The sequence below is a fragment of the Tursiops truncatus genome, chromosome 10 (assembly GCF_011762595.2).
Source record: "Tursiops truncatus isolate mTurTru1 chromosome 10, mTurTru1.mat.Y, whole genome shotgun sequence".
Taxonomy (NCBI): Eukaryota; Metazoa; Chordata; class Mammalia; order Artiodactyla; family Delphinidae; genus Tursiops; species Tursiops truncatus.
The window spans coordinates 99,675,964-99,692,797 of record NC_047043.1 but is presented as its reverse complement, the minus strand read 5'-3'; the positions used below and the strand labels follow the sequence as shown (position 1 = coordinate 99,692,797).

Genomic DNA, 16,834 nt, shown 5'->3' with positions numbered 1-16,834 from the left:
TTACATCTATTAGGACACTACTCAAGAAACAAAACAAGAACTGGCGAGAATGTAGAGACAGTGCGACCTTCATGCTCTGCTGGGGGACATAAAATGATGCAGCCACTGCAGAGAACAGTGCGGAGGTTCTTTACAAAGTTAAACAATCATCATGTGATGCAGAAATCCTACTTCTGGGCATATACATCCAAAAGGACTGAAAGCAGGGTCTCAAGAGATGTCTGTGCACCCATGTTCATAGCAGCACTAAAAGCAACAGCCAGAAGGGGAAGCAACACAAGTGTCCATCAACGCATGCCATGGATGCCAGTCACAAAAGGACAAATGCTGTAGGATCCACTTCCATGAGGTGCCTGGAGGAGTCAGATTCATAGAGACAAAGTAGAGGGTGGTTACCAGGGCCTGGGTGGGGGGAGGGGGGTTAGTGTTGATGGGGACAGTTTGGGAAGACAGAAAAGTTCTGCACATGGTGGTGATGGCTGCACAACAATGTGAATGTACTTACTACTACTGGACTCTTAAAGCGGTTACATGGTAAATTTCGTTCTGTATATTTTATTACATTAAAAACAGGAAAAGTCTGCCTCGAAAGCTTTCTCCAGGCAGGGACCCCCTTCCCACCAGATGTCCCCTGCACGTGAGGACACCTGTGCTGTATCCTCCATTGAGGTCGCCAGGCCCTGGACGCTGACTGTCGGCAGCTGGGCCCCTGACCAGCCAGGGGACAGAAAGCTCCCACAGTGACCCTAACCGGAGGGTCAGGGATGACTCCCTTCGGGGCTGAGCTGCAGGAAGTAGCTCTCAGGCAGAGGACTTGAGCCACCTACTCCTGTGAGTTTCCCTAAGTTTCCTTTTCTGTCTTCCTTTTCTCATTTATTAAGAACATCCTCTATTTTGTGGTCTTGCATCTTGGTCTTGGTCTTTTTAGAGTTTCTAAAAATCACTTATTTTCTTTCTATTAACATTTCTTCCATTTCTTCCATTGTTAATGCTGACTCACCTTAAGTTTATTACATTTTTTCTCAGTTTTAACTTTGTATATATTTTGTTTTCTATGCTGTTCCCTTCCCCCCCTTCTTTGGCAATGTTTTTACTGTGGGGAAAAAACACACATAAGATAAAATTTACCCTCTGAACCATCTTCCGAGTCTACAGCTCAGTGGCATCAAGTACATTCATACTGTTATGTAACCGTCACCACCATCATCTCCAGAACTTTCTCCTCTTCCCAAACTGAAACTCTGTCCCCATTAAAATATCTGCTCATTTTAAGTTTCATTATCAAATCCTTTATTCCTTCCTTTTGCATGTTTTTTGACTTCTGTTTTGGGGGGTGTTTTCTTATTACCCCATATAATCCTTATCTGTCCTACGTATCTTTCCCCCCATAGCTTTTCTCCCCCTGCTGATCTTTTTTTTTTTTTTTCTATTTATTTATTTATTTTTTGCGGTACGCGGGCCTCTCACTGTTGTGGCCTCTCCCGTTGTGGAGCACAGGCTCCGGACGCGCAGGCTCAGTGGCCATGGCTCACGGGCCCAGCCGCTCCGCGGCATGTGGGATCTTCCCGGACCAGGGCACGAACCCGTGTCCCCTGCATCGGCAGGCGGACTCTCAACCTCTGCGCCACCAGGGAAGCCCCCTGCTGATCTTGTAATCCCCGTGGTTTTCATTTCCAGGCCGCAACCTCTCTGCCATGCCCCCCGCCCACAAACGGCATGCACACACCGTGAAGCTCGAACCCCAGCCCGGCGAAGGCTGCTAATCCCAGGCCGCCGGGCGACTCCTCACCTGGAGTAGACAGCCTCTCCGCGGCAGTACCCGAGGATGGCGGCCGTCTCGGGGTAGATGGCCTCGTACTTGAGGAGGTGCCTCTTGAGGGCGTACAGAGGGTGGTTCTTGTACATGCCTATGACGGTGGGCAGAGGCTGGTCCAGGTGCCTCGCCTGAAACTGCAGAGGCCGAGAGACGACGTTGGGCGTGGTGCTCGGAGAGGGAGGGAGGTTGGCGGTGACCCCCGAACTTGCCCAGGTAACTGACGGTGCCGTGGGGCTTTCGGGGCCCCAGGGCCGCCGCACCACGCTGTGACCTGGCGTTCTGTCCCACGGGTTTAGGTGCCTCGGAAGCTCCGCAGGGGCCGGTAATCCTGCAGCTCGCAGCAACAGAAAAGTCAGCCCTACCCTCTGACACCTCGGCCGGCCCGAGCAGAGCCTTCCTCGGGAGGAGGCCTCACCTCAAGTGACACCACAATTCTGTGACACGGGTTCAGCGGCTCGGCTCCCCCGGAAACCAGAATGAGCACTCACACCTTCTCCGTCCACTACGATCAACACATGTTCTCCCCGCCGCCTCAAGGAGCCTAGCTCCTCGCAGGCAAGCCCACTGCTCTCACCTGCATCCCACTCACCAGGTCTCCTGCATTTCCCCGCAGCATCTCTTCAAACCCCGACAGACAAGGGAGGAGCGGCAAGTGGGGAGCAGGAGGGACCCCGCTTGGCCAGCTTGCATGACAAGCCCTTGAACCAGGTCAGTCACAACACGCTCTGCACGACTCCCACGACCCTGTCACCTCTGAGCCACACCCTGAGCGATGCAGTGCAGAGGGACGACTCCCTGCCCCGGGGAAGTGGGAATAATTCTCTAGCAAGTCTGCCCACCCTGCGCTGTGGGCAGCCCTGCACAAGCCCCCGGCCCTCTTCCGGGCCCACGGCTGTCCCACGACTCAGGGACGCGCTACTGCTCCAGAAGCCGCCCCCCAGGGTGCCCCTCAACAGACAAGCCATCTCCTCAGCCCTCCTCCTGGGAGCTGAGTGTGCCGGGTCGGGGCAGGGGTGCTGGCGTGCACACCTCTGCGTGTGTGCACGCTGAGAAGGGGGACCAATTATGTTACTGCGTGTTTTCCTCTTTCACTCAGGACTACTTACCTGACGTAAAGCTCCAAATTTATAACTGGGCAATAACTGAAAGTACACAGGCTTTGAAGCCAGAGCAACCTGGGTTCAAATACAGGTTGGCTCATCTCTCAGACTCTAAACGTTTAGCTGGTAAAATTAAGGCTACGATAACCCCAGCTTTGTACTGTTGCTGTGACAATTAATTGAGGTAAAAACACAACACGGGGCTGGGCATCCAGCAGGTGCACGTGCGCAAGGCCTCACCTCCTGGTCCTCCTTCTGCTCCCTCTCCACCAGCGGGCTCTGGTAGGGTCGCAGGGTCTCGGCCCACCACGCGGCATCAACCCGGCACTTTCGGGTCACCGTCATCCAGGCAGGGTCGTACCTCTGTGTGACATCGCGCAAGCAGCCGTCGCTGTCGATGCCCACGATGTAGGTCACAGGCTTGGTGGCATACTGGTAGCAGGTCAGGGGCTGGCCCACTACACCGTGCACACAGTCCACGCACACCCACTTCTCCTCCTGCTCAGAGAACACCTCCAGCCACTGGTCCACACCAGCTGCTCTCCGGCCGTCTGCTTCCTCACCATCCACGGGCATCTTACGCTTGCCTCTCTTACGCTTACTGCTGGAAGCGCTTACAGACGCTTCTGGAAAGCCAGGGGGCTGACCGTCGCTTCCACGCTGGGACCTGGACTCCCTCTTGGACCCCACCTTCATCCTCTGAGGGGCGGCGGCCCTCCTCTGCCTTGGAAGGCCTGGCTCAGAATCCTCGTCGGATGGGCGATGGCTGTCCGAGCTGGAGAGCTCAAAGTCAGAGCTGCTGCTGGCCTTGTCACTCCCGCTCTCCTCTTTGTAAGACACCCTGGCGGCCGCCTGCCGCTCCCGGCCCCGCGAACGCCTCTGGGTCCCCTCCGTCTGCCCCCCGGCCTTGCCCTCTTCTTTCCTGCTGGAGGAGGGCTCTCTCCGTTTCTTCCTGGTGGCAGCCGCCTTGCTCCCCTTCGCTTTGTCAGGTGCACTGCCAGTGCCCTCAGAAGACATGTCCTCTCGTCTGCTTCCTCTGCTGGTCTCTGGTTTGCTTGGCTTTCCAGGAACTTGGCTAGAAGTTTCTGAGGAGCCTCCAGGACCCTCTGTGGATCTCTCCTTGGAAGGTTTCTTTCCCTTAAACAGAATAGGAAATTTTTGTGTTTTCTTTTTTTGCTAGTGATGCAATAAAGACTCTGGCATCTAATGGGGCTAAGTCACACTGGAACACCAGCATACACAAGACATTCCCGGCTCAGACAGTGACAGGCTGGCTACCCTCCAGGATTGTAAGAAAGCAGTCACTAAATTCTGCAGCTCCTTAAATAAGGCCACACTCTAATTCTTTTCAATACAAAGTGTAGCACAGGGAAAAGAGCACAGGATGTGGAAACAAACCCGGGTTCAAACTCCACTTCTGCTTTCTCATTTTTTATGTGATTCAGATAAATTATGTAACCTCTGAGTCTCAGTTTCCTCAGCAATAGTACTCACCTTGCACATAAGGCATTTTGCAAACAAAGTCACAGCATTAAGAATTCAGAAATTATTAAACTTGACTCCTGGACCGAATTTCGGACAATGCCAGCACCCCAAGGAGCACAGTGTTCAGCCTCCTTGGATGACGGCAGAGCTCTGAGTCCTCACCGTCCTCTCTCCGCACTGCTGAGGATGACCAGTACCTTTTTATTCTACCATTTACAGAACAGAAACCAGAGCACGAAGGAGCCCAGGCTCTCGCAGGCCCCTCTACGCACGCAAAGCCCGGCTGCTAGATACCCACCCAGGCGCCCAGTCTTCCCAGCACAGGGCCTGTGCCAGGCAGGCTCAGAGGAACCCTGGTCCACGAAGACTGATTTTTAAAAATCGTCTAATGAGCAGATCTGTTTGCTCTAAGTCTCATAATTTCTCACTCCTCCCTGACCAACTACTCTTTTCTCTGAAAGCCCCGGGAACCTCACCTTCGCTGCTGATAACTTCAGAGGAATTGGCTGTAGAGACAGTACAAGTCGGGTAGGGAGATGTAGGGCCCGGAGAATCAGTAAAAATATCTATGATGAAAAAGAACAACATGCTTATCCTCAGGGAAGAATGAAGCATTTGCATAATTCCAAGCTGTTTGTTGTGGTGCCTATTTATAAAAGGGAAACAACCAACTTGTCTAACAGTAGAAGCCTGGAACCCTCAACACTATTAAAATGATGCTGTAGAGATTTATCTTTGTAGAAAAATGGGGAAAGGTAACCATATATTAAAGGAAAATAAATGTTTGCTTTTTAATGAGTTATGTTAATTTTTGTAAGAAAAAATCGTGTCCAGACATAAACATGTATGTGTATTTGGAAAAGCACCCATATTGGGTTATGGGTGTTTATAGGTGTTTGGTTTTTTTCCAGCTTACCTATCTTCTGATTGTTCTGTTTTCAACATGTGTTGTGTTTCTGATAAAACAGTAAAGCAAAATACCACTTCGAGAGAAAAGGCATCATCATCATCAGGCCCGAGAACCCCTCCCGTGCACTCAACCTCCCCAGAGCGAATATTTCAACCAGAGGCTGCAGCTCTAAAAATTCTGTGAACTTGGAAGGATGGGAGCCTCCTCATGGGAATTAACCTCCAAAACAACAACAGTGGGACAGCACGTGAGCAAGATCTTCCCACACAGACCTCAGGGTCCTGGCGTCCTCATGAATCACTACAGTCATCTTCCCTCCTCGGAAAGCAAGAGCAAAAGTCAGAAACAGGAAGGCAGGTTTTCTGTGAAAAGCCAGTTATATTGAAAAATATAACTACTTTTGCCTTGTTTCTTCTGGAGTTAAAAATGGCGGATGAGAAAACATCAAAGAAACCCAAATTGAGGAACTCTACAAAATTCCTAAAAAGCACTCCTCAGGGGCGCTGGGGTGACAAGATCACTAATGCCTGGACTGCATCCTGGGACAGGAAAAGGGCATCAGTGGGAAAACGTGGAAAACAGAACTCACCCCTACAGTGTGGCTGACCACACGCTCTTAACTGGCACAGTGCACACCATACGAGTGTTGGTTGGCTCCTCACTTTCTCTGTGTGTGGGTGGTGCAGGGGCACGGGTGTAAAAGGCAGGGAAACCGAGCACCAGCAGGCGGCTGAATGATGGTTTAAACCTAGAACCTCCATCCGGAACATCCCCACCTCGTCCTCCTCACAAGACCACAGGGAAGACTGAATAAGGTCAGGTACACGACAGCACTCTGGAAGCGATCTTGTGCCTCACAGAGACGCGTGGTCACCACCTTTCACAAGTACGTCACTGAAGAAAAAATTTAAGTTACAAAACTGTATGACCCCTACACTAAATACAAGGTGAGCCAAGTGAAAAGGACGAATCCTAGAAACATACAAATTACCAAAACTAACTCAAGAGAAAACAGAGACTCTGAGAGACTGAGTCAAAAATCAAGCCCTCCCAACAGAGGGGGATCAAGACAGCAGAGTATGAGGACGTGGAGCTCACCTCCCCCCACAAACACACCAAAAACACATCTACACGAGCAATAACTCCCACAGAAAACTAACTGGAAACTCACAGAAGATCTCCCATAACCAAAGCTGCAAGAAAGATCTCCATGTAATCGGGTAGGATGCAAAAAAGAAAGGTACCAGGTTGGGACCGGCACTCCTGGGAGGGATCTGTCAGGAAGAGAAGGTGTCCGCTTGCCCTGGGGAGTCCCCTTCCTGCTGGGAAGCCCACTGAGACAGACAGGAGGGCTGGAGAAGCCTAGACTCTACTCAAGAGGAGCATGCGGGCTGGCTTGCTAACAACCAGGACAGAGAGACCTGCCCTGGTGGTGGCCACCTCCCCGCACTTCCCAATTCAAAGGGGCGAATGCCCTGGCCCTGCTCACTCCACACCGCGGCCTGGCGTGAGATCAGTGCAGAGACTGGGTCTAGCCGCGCAGAGGCAGACGGGGTGCCTAGGATCTGATCCAGGTGGGACTGTGAAGACTCCCGTCAGTGCACACACAGGGGCGATGGGGCACGCTGGGAAGACAGTGTCAGCGCATGCCACACGTGGCACCTCAACAAGGTGCAGCAGCTAAGCAGTGAATTTCACGTAGAACCTACAAGATGCTGCCACGAGAAACTCGCTTCATGGCAAAAGACGCACACAGACTGAAAGCGAAGTATGAAAAATATTTCATGCAAATGGAAACAACAAGCAAGCGGGCACAGCAATACTTAACAAAAGACAAAGCAGACTTCAAAACAAAGACCATACAGAAAGACAAAGAAGGACATTACATAACAATAAAGGCATCAATACAACAGCGTATTACACTTGTTAACATATACGTTTCCAATACAGGAGCACCTAATTATATAAAACAAATATTAACAGACGTAAAAGGAGAAATTCACAGGAATACAATAACAATAGAGGACTATAACATCCCACCTACATCAATGAACAGATCATCCAGACAGAAAATCAGTATGGCAACAGAGGTCCTAAATGACACAATGGACCAACTGTACTTAATAGATATCTACAGGACACTAAATAAGAAAAACACCAAATATACATTCTTTTCAAGCCAGCAAGGAACATTCTCACCGATAGACACATACTTGGTCACAAAACAAGCCTCAACAAGTTTAAGAGGACGGAAATATTTTCAAGCATCTTTTCTCACCACAACGGTAAGAAACTAGAAATCAACCATAGAAAGGAAAACAGGAAAAGAACAAACACATGGAGACTAAACAACATGTTACTAAAAAGCAAGTGGGTTGATGATGAAATCAAAGAGGAGATCAGAAATATCTTGAGACAAATGAAAATAGAAACACAATCTTACAAAATCTATGGGATGCAGCAAAAGCAGTTCTAAGAGGGAAGCGCATAGCAATACAGGCCTTCCACAAAAACAAGAAAAATCTCAAACAAGATAACCTACCACCTAAAAGAATGAGAAAAAGAAGGACAAACAAAACCCAAAGTCAGCAGAAGGAAGAAATAATAAAGATCAGAGAGGAAATAAAAGACATCAAAAAAGCAATAGAAAAGATCAATAAAACCAAGAGCTGTTTTTGTTTTTAAGATAAACCAAATTGATAAACCTCTAGCGAGGCTCACCAACAAGGAGAGAGGACCCAAATAAACAAAATAAGAAATAAAAGAGAAACAACTGAAACCACAGAAAAACAAAAAATCATGAAAGAATACAAACAGTTGTATGCCAACAAATTGGACAACCTAGAACAAGTGAACAAGTTTCTAGAAACATACAGCCTGTCAAAACTGAGTCAAGAAGAAACAATTTGAACAGACCATTCACTGGAAGTGAAATACAACCTATAATTTAAAAAACTCCCTGCAAACAAAAGTCCAGTACCAGAGAGCTTCACTAGGGAATTCTACCAAACATACAAAAAGACAAAAACAAAAACTTAAATCTATCCTTCTCAAACTATTCCAAAAAAATGAAGAGGAGGGAACACTCCGAAATTCATACTATGAAACCACCATTACCCTGATACCAAAACCAGACAAAGACACTTACAACCCCAAATCTTTGATGAATATAGATGCAAAAATTCTCAACAAAGTATTAGCAAACTGAATCCAACAATACATACTAAGGATACCACACTCAAGTTGGATTCACTCCAGGGTTGCAAGGATGGTTCAAAATATGTAAATCAATCAATGTGATACACCACATTAACAAAAAAATAGATAAAAATCACATGATCATCTCAATAAATGCAGAAAAAGCATTTGACAAAATTCAACAACGATTCATGATAAAAATTCTCACCAAAGTGGGTACAGAGGGGACATAACTCAACATGATAAAAGCCGACCATGTCAAATCCACAGCCAACATAATACGCAACAGTGAAAAACTGAAGGCTTTCCCAATAAATTCAGGAACTAGACAGGGATGTCCACCCTTGCTGCTTCTATTTAACATAATATTGTAAGTCCTAGCTACAAGAAAAAGAAATAAAAGGCATCCAAATTGGAAGGGAAAAGGTAAAACTATCACTATTTGCAGATGACATTATATTCTATATAGAGAACTCTAAAGTTTCCACATAAAAACTATTAGAACTAATAAATGAATTCAGCAAGGCAGCAGGATGTAAGATTAATATACGGAAATGTACTGTGTTTCTATACACTAACAATGAAATAATCAGACAGAGAAAGTAAAAAAAGCAATCCTGTTTATTAAAATTGCATCCCCCCCCCAAAAAAAACCCAAAAAAACACAAAACACAAAACCTAGGAATAAACTTAACCAAGGAAGTAAAAAGATCTATTTGCTAAAACCATAAAACACTGATTAAGGGAACTGAAGATGATTCAAAGAAATGGAAAGATATCCCATGCTCTTGGATTGGAAGAATTAATATTGTTAACATGAACATACTACCCAAAGCAACCTACAGATTTAATGCAATCCCTATCAAAATACCCATGACATTTTTCACAGAACTAGAATAAATAATCCTAAAACTTATATGGAACCACAAAAGACCCAGAACTGCCAAAGCAATCCTGAGGAAAAAGAACAAAGCTGGAGGCATAACCTTTCCAGACTTTATACTATACTACTATACTACAAAGCTATAGTAAACAAAACAGTGTGGTGTTGGCATAGAAACAGACATATAAATCAAAGGAACAGAATAAAGAGCCCAGAAATAAACCCACACACGTATGGTCAACTAATCTATGACATAGGAGGCAAGAATATACAATGGAGAAAAGATAGTTTCTTCAACAAGTGTTGCTGGGAAAATTGGACAGCTACATGTAAAACAATGAGATTAGAACATTCCCTCACACCACATACAAGAATAAATTCAAAATGGCTTAAAGACCTAAATGTAAGATCTGAAACCATAAAACTCCTAGAAGAGGGCTTCCCTGGTGGTGCAGTGGTTGAGAATCTGCCTGCCAATGCAGGGGACACAGGTTCGAGCCCTGGTCTGGGAAGATCCCACATGCCGCGGAGCAACTAGGCCCGTGAGCCACAACTACTGAGCCTGCGCGTCTGGAGCTTGTGCTCCGCAACAAGAGAGGCCGCGACAGTGAGAGGCCCGCGCACCGCGATGAAGAGCGGCCCCCACTCGCCGCAACTAGAGAAAGCCCACGCACAGAAACGAAGACCCAACACAGACATAAATAAATAAATAAATAAATAAAAATTTTAAAAAACCCCACAACTCCTAGAAGAGAACACAGGCGGAACACTCTGACATAAATTGTAGCAATATTTTCTTGAATCAGTCTTCTAAGGCAAAATAAATAAAAGCAAAAATAAACAAATGGGACCTAATTAAACTTAAAAGGCTTTACACAACAAAGGAAACCATTAACAAAATGAAAAGACAACCTACTGAATGGGAGAAAATGTTTGCAAATGATGAGACTGACAAGGGTTAATATCCAAAATATACAAACAGCTCACACAGCTCAATAACAAAAAAAACCAAACAACCTGGGCTTCCCTGGTGGCGCAGTGGTTGAGAGTCCGCCTGCCGATGCAGGGGACACAGTTTCGTGCCCCGGTCCAGGAAGATCCCATATGCCGCGGAACGGCTGGGCCCGTGAGCCATGGTCACTGAGCCTGCGCGTCCAGAGCCTGTGCTCCGCAACGGGAGAGGCCACAACAGTGAGAGGCCCGCGTACCGCAAAACAAAAACAAACAAACAACCCAATCAAACAATGGGCAGAAGACATACGGATGGCTAACAGGCACATGAAAAGATACTCTACATTGCTAATTATTAGAGAAATGCAAATCAAAACCACAATCAGCTATCACCTCACACCTGTCAGAATGGCTATCATCAAAAAGCCTACAAATAACAAATGTTGGAGAGGATGTGGAGAAAAGGGAATCCCCAAACACTGGTGGTAAGAATTTAAATTGGTGCAGCCATTATGGAAAACAGTATGAAAGTTCCTTAAAAAACTAAAAATAGAACTATCATATGACCCAGCAATTCCACTCCCGGGTATATCTGGAAAAAAAACCTCTAATCCAAAAAGATAACATGCACCCCAGTGAACATAGCAGCACTATTTACAATACTCAAGACATGGAAGGAACCCCAGTACCCATCAACAGATGACTGGATTAAAAAGATGTGGTATATACATACAATGGAATATTACTCAACCACAAAAAACAATAAAATGCTTTGCAGCAACATGGATGAACCTAGAGAATATTATGCTTCGTGAAATAAGTCAGACAGAGAAAGACAAATATGGTAATGATATTACTTATACGTAGAACCAAAAAAAAAAAAATACAAATGACAGTATATGCAAAGCAGAAACAGAGTCACAGATATAGAAAACAAACTTGTGGTTACCAAGGGGGAGTGAGAAGAGGAAAGGGACAAATTAGGGTATGGAATTAACAGATACAAACTACTATACATAAAATAGATAAGCAACAAGGATTTGCTGTATAGCACAGGGAATTATACCCATTACCTTGTAATAAGCTATAATGGAATATAATCTGCAAAAAACACTAAATCACTATGCTGTAATCTGAAACTAACACAATATTGTAAATCAACTATACTTCAATCAATCAATCAACAGAAAATCCATGAATGCAATGCACTACGTTAGTAGAATGAAGGGGAGAAAAATCACAAAATCATCTCATTTGACACAGAAAAAGCATCTGACAGAATCCAAAGCACTTTCATGATTAAAACACATTCAGAAAACTAGAAATACGGAACTTCTTCAACATGATAAAGAATGTATATGAAAATCCACAACTACCAAGATACTCAGTCATGAAAGAGTGAAAAGCTTTCCCTCCCAATATCAAGAACCAGACAGGATGCCTGCTTTTGTCACTGCTATTGTACACTGTGCTGGAAGTTCTAGCCAGAGCAACTGGACAAGAACAAGAAACAAAAGGCATCCAAACTGGAAAAGAAGAAGTAAAACTAACTCTATTCACAGAGGTCAAGATCTTATATATAGAAAATCCCAAAGAATGCACAAGAAACCGTTAAATGAACTCAGCAAAGCTGCAAGGTATAAGATCAACACAATCAGCCGTTTTTTTAATACACCGTCACTGAACAATCTGAGAAGGAAATTAAGAAAACAATACCATTTACAACAGCATCGAAAAGAATAACATACCTAGAAAAAACCAAGGATATGAAAGACAGGTACACTGAAAACTACAAAATACAACTAAAAGAAATTTAAAAAGCAAATAAAAGGAAAAAGCCATGTTTACAGACTTAATATTGACTAGATAGCAATGCTGCCCTAATCAATGTACAGAATCAATGCAAACCCTATCAATACTCCAATGGCCTTTTTTTTTTTTTTTTTTTTTCGCGGTACGCGGGCCTCTCACTGTTGTGGCCTCTCCCATTGCAGAGCACAGGCTCCGGACGCGCAGGCTCAGCGGCCCAGCCGCTCCACGGCATGTGGGATCTTCCTGGACCGGGGCATGAACCCATGTCCCCTGCATTGGCAGGCGGACTCTCAACCACTTGTGCCACCAGGGAAGCCCCTCCAATGGCCTTTTTTGCAGAAATGGAAAAGCAGACCATCAATTTCACATGAAACTGCACAGGGCCCCACATAGCCAAAATGGCATTATGAGGTTGTACTCATACTTCTGATTTCAAAACTTACTACAGATTCACAGTAATCAAAACAGTGTGGCACTGGCATAAGGACAGACATGTAGACCAATGGAATAGAACAGACAGCCCAGAAATTAACCCAAGTGTCTATGGCCAATTGATTTCTGATAAGTGTGCCAAGACCATTCATCCCCATTGAAAAACTTCCAATAAATAGTGAAAATAATACAACAAATACAATGAATAGTTGAAAGACTAGTCTCTTCAAGAAACGGTGCTGGGACCACTGGATATCCATGTGCAAAAATAATGAAGTTGAACACCTACCTTACATCATATAAAAACATTAACTCAAAATGGATGAAAGACCTAAATGTAAGAGCTAAAACTGTAAAACTCTTAGAAGGAAATACAGGAGGAAATCTTCATGATCTGGGATTTGGCAATGAATTCTTGATATGACACCAAAAGTACAAGAAACAAAAGAGGACTTCCCTGGTGGCACAGTGGTTAAGAATCTGCCTGCCAGTGCAGGGGACACGGGTTCGAGCCCAGGTCTGGGAAGATCCCACATGCCGTGGAGCAACTAAGTATGTGTGCCACAACTACTGAAGCCCGCACACCTACAGCCCGTGCTCCGCAGCAAGAGAAGCCACCGCATTAAGAAACCCGCGCACCGCAACGAAGAGTAGCCCCCACTCGCCGCAACTAGAGAAAGCTCACGCACAGCAACCAAGACCCAATGCAGCCAAAAATAAAATAATTTAAAAAAAAAAGAAAAATAGAAAATTGGACTTTGTCAGAATTAAAACTTTTGTGCATCAAAGGACTTCATGAAGAAAGTAAAAAGACAACCTACAGAATGGGAGAAAATATTTGCAAAGCATATATCTGATAGGCGTCTGGTAACCGAAATATATAAAGAACTCTTACAACTCAATAACAAAGACAAAGAACCCAATTTTTTTTTTTTTTTTTTTTTTTTGCGGTACGCGGGCCTCTCACTGTTGTGGCCTCTCCCGTTGCGGAGCACAGGCTCCGGACACGCAGCCTCAGCGGCCATGGCTCACGGGCCCAGCCGCGGGGCATGTGGGATCTTCCCAGACCGGGGCACGAACCCATGTCTCCTGCATCGGCAGGCGGACTCTCAACTACTGCGCCACCAGGGAAGCCCAAGAACCCAATTTTAAATGGGCAAAGGACCTGAACAGACATTTCTCCGAAGAAGATAAACAAATGGCCGATACGCATATGAAAAGACATTAACCCATCATTAATCATTGGGAAAATGCAGACCAAAGCCACAGTGAGTACCACTTCACACCTGTAAGGATGACTATAATCCAAAAAATGGAAAATAACAAGTGTTCGTGATGATCTGGAGAAACTGGAATCCTTGTACTTTGCTGGTGAGAAGGTAAGATGGTGCAGCTGCTATGTAAAACAGTTTGGCATACAATTACCATATGACCCAGCAACTCTACTTCTAGGTATATACCCGAAAGAACTGAAAACAAGTACCCAAATAAATATATGTACACACAATGTTTATAGCAGTACTCTTCACAACAGCCAAAAGATGGAAAACAACCTAAACGCCCATCAATTGATGAATGGATAAGTGAAATGTGGTCTGTCCATACAATGGAATATTATTCACCATAAAAAGGAATGAAGTTGATACATGTTACAAACGTGAATGAACCTTGAAAGCATGCTAAGTCAAAGAAGCCAGACACAAAAGGTCATATGTAGTCGTCCCTCGGTTATCTTTGGGGATTGGTTCCAGGACCCCGCCGGACACCAAAATCCGCAGATGCTTAAGTCCCTTATACAAAATGGCAGAGTACAGCTGGCGCTCCCTCTATCCTTGGGTTCTGCATCTGCGGATTCAACCAACTGCAGATATAAATCTGGTTGGCAGTCGGCTGAATCCGTCAATGTGGAACCTGCAGATAAGGAATGCTGACTGTACTGTGATTTCTTTTATATGGAATATCCAAAATATGTAAATCCATAGAGAGAGAATGCAAATGGGTGGCTGCCAGATACTTGGGGAGGTGGGAAAAGGAGCAAGAATGGGAGTGACTGTGTAATAGGTACAGGGTCTCCTCCTGGGATAGTAAGAGTGTTTTGGAAATAGATAGAGGTGGTGGATGCACAACACTGAAAATGCACCGAGTATCACTGAATTGTTTACTTCTTTAAAAAAAACTATTTCTTTGCTTAATAAAACTACACAAACAAAACAGTATATGCACAGATATACGTGGGAACAAAGTCTGGGAGGATGACACTGAAATACGAGTGTTTTTCTCTGGGTGGTGATATCACCACACAATTACTGTCCAGATACCCACACTTTTTCAAGCCAAATTGGAAGAGACGTAAGATGCCAGTCATTTGGTCTCTAAAGATACAAAAAGTCTCTTTCCCTAAACGGAATCTGAAGTTCAGACACAAGTATATGCATCAACAGAAATCTTCCAGGGATAAAACCACATTTCTACCTATTTTTGTTTTATTGAGACAGAGCCTTACCTAAGGGTATTTTAAGCATGCGACAAAGCCTGTCTACACACAAACTCTTCGCCAAGACTCCTTTTGGACAGAACCCTACTCACTGCACGGCCACCTGCCAGCATCTTCACCCAGCTTGGAAGGTAAGGAAACACTTTCTTAAGGATTTCAGCAGCCAATTTGAAAAAACATTTCCTTGGGACTTTTAAACACGATTTTTGACTACTGTAAACAATTCGAGGGCAGCTGACCAAAAATTAAGTGCTTTAATACACCAGGACACCAAGTAAGAGACAGGAGAGAGGGCAGCTTTCAACTCACACGTGGGCCCAATCCTGTCTCCAATGCTCACCAACCGAATGACCCTAAGAAAGTGATTTAGCCTCTCTGAGCTTCAGTACCTGTTTTTATTTTATGAGAACTGAGCAAGGAAATATATGTAAAACAGCTGGAATGGTATGTGGCACATGACTGCCATATTCCCCAGCTAACAGACCTAATGAAAACAGTGCTGCCAGGAGTCACTCACGTGGACCAACTCTTCACTGTCTCTCGCAGAGTAAATAGCAAACCTTCTCTCCAGCGTCGTCTGCAGGCCATCCTGCTCATTGGTTGAAAGGTCTGCATTAACTGTAAATGTTCCAATGAACCTGGAGAGAAATCAGGCATTCCTCTGCGTCAGATGTCAGGGCAAAGAGGAACTCTGTTCTTCTACAGCCAAAACACAGAGCGGGGTGTCTTGGGAGCCCCGCCTGCCAGTGCCCCTCTTCCCAGCCTGTCTGGCCAACTCCTGAAGACCCAACTCACACCCTCCCCCTGGGGAGCCTTCCCAGCCCCTCAAGGAGGGTCTGTGGAACTGACCTGCACCCAGCCTCTGAGACACAAATCCTACACTACGCTCTGCAGCACAGGCCTGAAGGCCCTACCATTTCGCCAGGTTTGACAGGTAGCTGACGTCCACGTCTTGAGGTGGCACTTTGGTAAAGCGAGTTGGGACGATGGAGAGGCCGATGGCACGCAGATCTGGCTGGTTGCAGATGCTATTTCGATAGAAGCCATTTGCAAGCAGACACAGAAGGTGAACCTGGGGAGAGGGAAAAGGGAAGGCTGAAAACCAGTGGGATTTTTGCTGCCAAATTCAAAGACGTTTTGCGGACAGGAAATATTTGTTGTCATTTCTACATACAAGAAAGTAAAAATACTAACGCTGCCATCTCCCAAGACTCTGTCTTTCATCCCCTCTTCTCTCTAGGTACTCCTTCCCTCAAAGAAACAATCACATCTCAAAGCTGCAAAATACAAACTTCCTTTTTCTCAAGAGGTCTTATCTTTTAGAGGTACTGATACAGCCTGAAGGATTTGTGGATGAAATGTTACAAAGTCTGGTGTTTGCTCCAAAAAGGAGGAAACGGAATGGGGGAGAGCCGCTGTCGCAGCTCGGATGGGATAGGCCGTGTGCACCTCAACCCCACCCCGGTGTGTGTAATGCCTCCGCCGCAGACCCACACATGTCCCCACGCCTGCGCGCCACCCCAGCCTACCCCAGCCTTCCCCAGCCTCCGGAAACAACCACGAGGCTGTCTGCTCCTCCTCCCACTCAGCTTTGCATCATTTCCCCTCAAGGCAGTCCCCCTTCTTCCTGCCTACAGCCGGCCTGCTGCAGCCCATGCTCCGCCCTTCTCCCCTCACTTAAGCTTCACATCTTGGAGTCATAGTCATCCTCGCCTTTCTTTCACCTCCAACACCAAGGGGTAAAAGAAACCCA

General features: G+C 45.7%; 2 protein-coding genes across 3 annotated transcripts in view; one reads left to right on the top strand and one right to left on the bottom strand.

Annotated features, from left to right (window-relative positions):
- Positions 1-11,233, top strand: part of TMEM43 (transmembrane protein 43) — a 41,510-nt gene extending 30,277 nt beyond the window's left edge. For both annotated transcript variants that reach the window (XR_012323932.1, XM_033865496.2), the window contains one exon: positions 14-11,233. Coding sequence is in view for 1 of the 2 variants with exons in the window: in XM_033865496.2 (XP_033721387.1) it covers positions 14-92 (79 nt within the window). In the remaining variant the exon portion in view is untranslated. The remainder of the gene's footprint in view (positions 1-13) is intronic.
- Positions 1-16,834, bottom strand: part of XPC (XPC complex subunit, DNA damage recognition and repair factor) — a 35,592-nt gene that overhangs the window by 5,253 nt on the left and 13,505 nt on the right. Inside the window, exons 6-10 of the mRNA XM_033865495.1 lie at positions 15,996-16,153; positions 15,599-15,719; positions 4,878-4,967; positions 3,157-4,053; positions 1,790-1,950 (exon numbers count right to left, since the gene is read on the bottom strand). Of these exons, the coding sequence (XP_033721386.1) occupies positions 1,790-1,950; positions 3,157-4,053; positions 4,878-4,967; positions 15,599-15,719; positions 15,996-16,153 (1,427 nt within the window). The remainder of the gene's footprint in view (positions 1-1,789; positions 1,951-3,156; positions 4,054-4,877; positions 4,968-15,598; positions 15,720-15,995; positions 16,154-16,834) is intronic.